A 6,731-nucleotide genomic window follows, 5' to 3' on the forward strand; every position below is an offset into this window, starting at 1 on the left:
AACTAATATTGAAAATATTAAATACCAAATATCCTAGGAGTAGCAGCAATGTATGTGCAAATTTCAGAGCACTATCTCAAATCGTGTAGGGCAGAAAAAGCTAACTTAATATTGGGCTATCGTTATGTGAATTATACATCAACAATATGGCTATGCAAGACAACGTTTGCCGGGCCCGCTAGTATAATATATGAATTATTTTTTCTGTGCATATATAATTGGTATGCAATTTTATTCGTTGTTAGTTTTAATCGATGTCACAGTCGATATTCTTCAACTTTGACATTGTCAACGGATGTCGGTAGCAGTGTCATTTACAGTTATCTTTCAGTTGTCACTTAAGTAGTAACTTCGGTAACTTTCCAGAAGGTAAAACCCATTAAAAATCGGTCTATTAAGTTTATTTATTATACGAAAAAAATGAAATAAATTTATTTTAAAAACAAGTGAAAAGGCGTTAAGTTCGGTGAGGCTGAACCATGGATATCCTCTACAATACGTGTACTGGCAGATACTTGCAATGAAAATGTAGAGAACATACCAAAAAGTGGCCCTATACCGATAATTCTACAAACCGATTTATATGTACACCAAATACAAATTTCAGCAATTTTTAATGGGGATTTTTCCTAAAATCTGAAAAACCCAAAACGTGGACTGATACTGATAATGCATGGTAGGGTATAAAATGCCTAAGGAGGGACCAATATTAATTAAATCAAAAATCTGAAAACCCCAAAACGTGGCCTGATACAAATAATGCATGGTAGGGTATAAAATGCCTAAGGGGGGGACCAATATTGATTACATAGTGTAGGAATCACCGAATATTTCAGATTATCATTACATGAGGGCTATGCCTAATTGATGACCGATATAGCTCAATTTCGAACCCGATTCTTTCATTCAGGAGGTATCTGCAATTATATGGGAGAAATGTTGGGCGATATATTTCATTATCGTCAGGTTCGAGTTTTGTTCACGATATCCTTAGAATGCAGAATGATTACAACCAATGACTAAATCGTTTTAGAATTCCATAATTTGTAAGGTAAAACTGACTATTTCGAGTAACGACTATCCCCTATACTATGATAGAATACACCTATATGGGGACAACTCCAGCCATGGACTCAGATAAAATCATAAAAAATTGGTGCAGAATATGCCAAACCATTAAAAGTTTAAATTTTAATTATGCCCGGCCCCGGATTTCTTGTATCGCATATTCAGTTTTAGCAAAATGTGATTTTTGTAAACTTTTAATTATACCCGGAGCTTTTTGTAAAATTTTAATTTTATCCGGCCAGGCCCCAGGTTTTCTTGTATCGCATATTCAGATTTAACAAAATGTGTTTTTTGTAAAAATTTAATTTTACTCGACCCGGCCCCGGGGTTTCTTGTATCGCATATTCAGATTTAGCAAAAGGTAATTTTTGTAAAGTCGGCATAAAGTTAAATAAAGGAGTGTGCGGAAATGGCAACAACAAGTCCCAAAATTACCTCTGTCGCACCCTCTTACAAATTGGAAAGATGCTCTTGAATGCTTCGCCTTGATATAAAGCTCTGAAATTTTAATACACATTGTAAGTAATCCTAGGAATACAATATTTAAAATGAGATTTATCGGTTCACTTTTTAGGGCAGCCCCAATATTCGACTATATTTGGATTTTTTTGTGATATTGACTGTAATTTGGTACTTTGAGCTCCCATTGGGCACCAAATCTCCCTACCAAAAATGATCGATATGAGTCTATCTTTTTACGATAGCCCCCATATAAAGGTTTCGCCGAATATTCAGTATTTTGGGAAGGTTGGTCACGTTTCAGGTTTAATCGAATAGCCTCGAATTTGGTTCTCTTTGGGTCTCACATGTTTCTACCAAAAATTTACCTAACTCCATATATAGCGCAATATTTTGTCTCAATCGGACAAATATTAAGAGTTTTGTGCACCATTTACACTAACATCAATAATGACCTAAGTCAGTTCGCTGTGTAAAATTTTGTATAAATCGCGCAAATATTGGGAGCTTGGTCAATCATTTGGCAAAAATCTGAACCGATTTCTACAAAACTTCGCAGACATTAAACTGTACCTAATTCAGTACGATGTGCAAAATTTTGTATCGATCGGACAAATATTTGCAGCTTGGTGCACCAATTACCAAACTTCGGATGAAACTATATATGGGAACTATATCTAAATCTTAACCGATTTCCACAAAAATTAGTATACAACAATACGGACCTATTTTATTTTGTTACGGACCTATTTTATTTATATTTGGGTTTTTATTTTGAGTTTGGTGAACCATACATCGCATACACGCACACATCAAACGGGACCTAGTTCAATATGCCGAGCAAAATTTTGTTTGAATTGGACAAACATTGGGAGTTTGGTGCATCATTTACCAACAACTTCGTACAAATTTTTGTTGCAATCGGACAAATATGGGGAGTTCGGTGCTCAATTTACATAAAATCGGACGAAAATATATATAGGAAATATTGCCAATTTTTTAACATAGCTGAAACGGAGGTTCACCCCTTTATAACTCGGGATTTACTTAAGTATATGAAAAAAGTGAATAGTTTTGGGTTAATTGATCTGTTGTTGCAAACTGTTCATGATATTGACCTCCAAACCAAATTTTTAGATCTGTCAACTGAATGACATGGTGGGTACCCGCGATCAATAAAGTCTTTTACGTTTCGGATGATTAAACCTTAAATCTTCTTCGTCAAAATCCATCTACTAGAACGGCGGGAACCGGATTTCGAAAAACACGACATTTGGCAAACAAAATGTTTTTGAAAACATCGCGGATTTATTTGCACTTTCTGTGGATCATTTCCGCTTCAATAAATGACCTCATACGGATTTTGATATTTTTCGAAAAGAGAACTTTAAAAACTTCCACCGAAAGAGAGATGTACCCAATTTATCTCAAAAATAGTGTGAGCTGGCACATCCATGGCTATTAATGGACCACATTGATATCGGTATAGATCAATGTATTTTTTAGGGTGAACACTGAAATCGGATGCGCGTTAATGGCATATGGAGTTTTCGGAAATTAATCGCGTTTTACGAGTTTTTGGGTACTTCAATGCAACATGTAGTACATCTTAGCCGTCAAATGAAATTTCGCAAAATATATATGGATTGGAAGATACACATAAGTACTTCCTGGAAACTGCATGCGCATCAAATGATTTTGAGAATTACGCGATTTAGACGCAATTTTAAATGTATATTTCACAATATTATTTTAAGATTTATTCCTATTTATAGAACCCCAAGATTTATCGAAAGGGTCTTGGTACCATCCGCAAGACGTATACTTATACACAAAAGTGATTATTCTATATGTCAATTTTTCGGCGAAATTCGGGTAAAATAGCAGAATAACCCCAACATTTTTTTCTGAAATTTTTTGTATAAAATTAAAAAAATAAATATGATGACATTATTTTTTCGAACCAAAAAACAAATATTTTTCCTCAATATCTTGTTTTGTTGTCGCTGTGATTTACAAATCGCTACACGGACTTGTGTGATTTTGATATCATTTGATTCATCATGGTGTTTAGATTATGTATGTAGATATTTTTAAATTAATTTTTAGGTGTGTGTATGTCATTAATATAATGAAAATATTGATGTAATCTCCTATATTTTTTTTTAATTTTTTTTATTTTGCCGAAGATGTGCAACTTTATCGCGATTATTAAAATATATTCATATTCTTATTTTACGGAGGAAGTGATATATCAACGTTTTTGGTCAATATAATAAACGGCGTAATTTTAAGATTTGTTTCTTATGCCCAAAATTAAAACCTCGATAACTTTTGCGCGCATCAATCAAAAATTTGATCGCGAACGGTTTCGGAGTCAGAACATTTTTCTCTATATGTGTACCAAAAATCATTGATGTGCCACAAAAACAAAAAAGCTGATTTTTTGAAAATGGAATATTAAAAAATTGGCAATATTGCCCATATATGTACATTATAGGGTCGGAAATTATTATTTCGATGAGTTACAAACGGAAAAACAAAATTAATATACCCTCCATACTATGGTGAACGGTATAAAAAATCGTATTCCAAATGGAATAGAAAGTTCGCCAACCTATTACCTTTAGTCAATCAATATAAAATAAAGAGACAATCGATCCAGAACCTGTAACATGTATCCTGAAAGAACTGAAACTTTTAAAAATATCGAAATTCATGCTATTAATAATTTTCTACCCATACACCATTTTGGACAGAAGAACATCATCGATACTCCCCTAGTTGTGCAAATCGGGAGCACATTCAAAGGTTTTTTTTTAAATTTTTAGATCCTTTTTCTAGTAGTTTTAGCTTCCAAGTGATTAAGTATGTAAACTTGCGGTTTACATGCGGTTCGATGTAGAACTCTGAAATTTGGTATGCATCTTTGTCTGGGAGAAGCAAAGTGGTATGTGTTAAAAAAATTTCGAATTTAGTACTAAAAAGTACTAAGTATTATATTTGAATGGAATTGAAAGGTTTACATATCTGAAACTTTGTATGAAGCATAAGCTATTAAAATAAAAACTACGTGCAAAATATTTCTTTGAAATTAGTACTAAAACTATATTACGCCGGAACGGTTGGAAATAGAACTCTGAAATTTGGTACATAGCTTTGTCAATAATCCAAATCCAAATATTATATTACAATGTAACAAGTACGGGTACATGGTGTTTGACTTAAGCTATGTCAATGTGGGTCACTGACAGAGAGTTAGGAAGAAGGACCAAAGAGTTTTTGGTACTAATTGGTTCTAAATTTAGTGGTGGTGATAGTATGGAGGTAGTCTTGAAAATGTGTAACTGTGGAACCTGTACGTTTCCGCTAAAGTATATAATTGGAATTCTGATCTATTTTTCTAATCTATGTAATGGAAATAAGAAAGAGTGCCTAATTGTAATAAACTTGATATTAGATGTAGGAATAGATGTGGGTTTCAAAACTATAGTACAACACATTATACAGAATTCACGATTTCCATATGAAATATTACTATTACTATTTTTTTGTATTCCCTTTCCGCGTACGAAGTAGCGGGCACTTTTCTAGTACTTCATACACAGTACGTTATTTATAGTATGCCACATCGCCAATCGGATCGATTTAAGGCTATTGTTCGCATAACGAAAATATGTGCGGACATATGTGGCGCCAACGTATTGGAACATGACTATCATATCAATATTCGAACGGTACTGGTTTTTATGGTAATCACTCTATCCTTTGGCTTTATGTCCTACACCATATATGATGGATTCGTTGTACAGGATGATTGGAAAATAATACTGCAGGTTCTAAGTATTGGTGGCGGTACCCTGGTACAGGTGAGTTTTATATTTCGTTTTTTTTCTGCAATGAAAAATATTTTCTTATTCATATTCCCAGGGCTTTGTCAAACTACTCAACTGCATTCTAGAACAGAAAAATTTCCGCTATCTTCTCGGGGAGCTCTATGACATCTACGAGGATTACGAATTAAAGCACATCGGCTATCAACGCTCTCTGAACAAGGGCATACACTTGCTATCGTACATCATGAAATTGTGTGCATTTATTGTCGCTTTACTGGTGCTGGGAATGACAATTATGACAGTTATTCGATCTCTGGTATTCAATGCGAATGACTTGATTGTCCAGTGTCTGGTACCATTTGTAGATGCCACAACCCCAAAGGGTTTTTTCTGGACCTGTGCTATACAAGTTGTGTTTATAGCCGTGGGTGGTTTTGGCTTTTATGCCGGAGATATGGCATTTTTTACACCGGTAACACAAATTGTAACATTTCGCGATATACTTCGTTGCAAATTTCAAGATTTGAATGAAATTTTGTTGACATTTCCTGCCAATGAGAAGAAATCTACTGAAATGTTAAAGGATATTATACAATTCCATCAGCGATATATGAAGTGAGCCAACTGCAGAATCTTATTTAATTGGTATAGACACCTCTTTGTAATTGCTTGCAGGTTTCTAGCCACCACCCAAGATAGCTACTTCATGGTTATTCTGGTGCAAATTGCTACATATTCCATGGGTATTGTTTGTACCATATTTTGTATACTACTGGGTACTTGGCCCGGAGGTTATGTCTATATGACATATTGTCTTGTAATGATGTATGTTTATTGTGGCATCGGGACGTTGGTGTATGTAACGGTAGGTAATGGGAATTGATAATTGAGTTGGAGTGACGCTAATTTTCCATAGAATGATGGCATTATCGATAGCTGCTATAACGATGTTAATTGGTATGATTTGTCGGTTTCGCAGCAGAAGCTGTTACGAATCATGTTGAGAATGGCTCAAAATACACCGGGATTAACAATTGGCTCGGTGTTGCCCTTATCAATGAACACGGGTCTACAGGTGACCAAATCTATTTATTCAATGGCAATGATGTTGTTCCAGTTTGCAGAATAGTTGTTTACAAATAGCACCTTATTGACATTATTGCACGTATGGGAATAGCATTATGGTCGATATACAATTTTCAAATGGATCTTTCCTCTATGGGTGTTTTAAATAAAAATTCAATAAAAGAAACAAGTAAAGCTATGATAAGTTCGGGTTGTCCAAATTTTTTATACCCCCACCATGAGGATGACAATAAATTTATCTCAAATGAATTGGGGCTCCTAGAAAATGGGGACAACCCTGAA

General features: G+C 34.4%; 1 protein-coding gene across 1 annotated transcript; it reads left to right on the forward strand.

Annotated features, from left to right (window-relative positions):
• The first annotated feature begins 5,150 nt into the window (after window positions 1-5,150).
• Window positions 5,151-6,492, forward strand: LOC133333306 (odorant receptor 67d-like). Its single transcript, XM_061541621.1, has 4 exons — window positions 5,151-5,396; window positions 5,458-5,978; window positions 6,039-6,228; window positions 6,280-6,492. The coding sequence occupies exons 1-4, from the start codon at window positions 5,151-5,153 to the stop codon at window positions 6,490-6,492; spliced, it is 1,170 nt and encodes a 389-aa protein (XP_061397605.1).
• Window positions 6,493-6,731: the final 239 nt, after the last annotated feature.

The sequence above is a fragment of the Musca vetustissima genome, unplaced genomic scaffold (assembly GCF_032173495.1).
Source record: "Musca vetustissima isolate MV318-11 ecotype Yass unplaced genomic scaffold, APGP_CSIRO_Mvet_v1 utg626, whole genome shotgun sequence".
In the NCBI taxonomy this organism is placed as follows: domain Eukaryota; kingdom Metazoa; phylum Arthropoda; class Insecta; order Diptera; family Muscidae; genus Musca; species Musca vetustissima.

Bases quoted from the DNA above. Each gene is read 5' to 3' on its own strand.
- LOC133333306 (XM_061541621.1), top strand. From the start codon at position 5,151: ATGCCACATCGCCAATCGGATCGATTTAAGGCTATTGTTCGCATAACG. The intron at 5,979-6,038 runs GTGAGCCAACTG...AATTGCTTGCAG, and splicing joins TTCCATCAGCGATATATGAA to GTTTCTAGCCACCACCCAAG. The intron at 6,229-6,279 runs GTAGGTAATGGG...AATTTTCCATAG, and splicing joins GGACGTTGGTGTATGTAACG to AATGATGGCATTATCGATAG.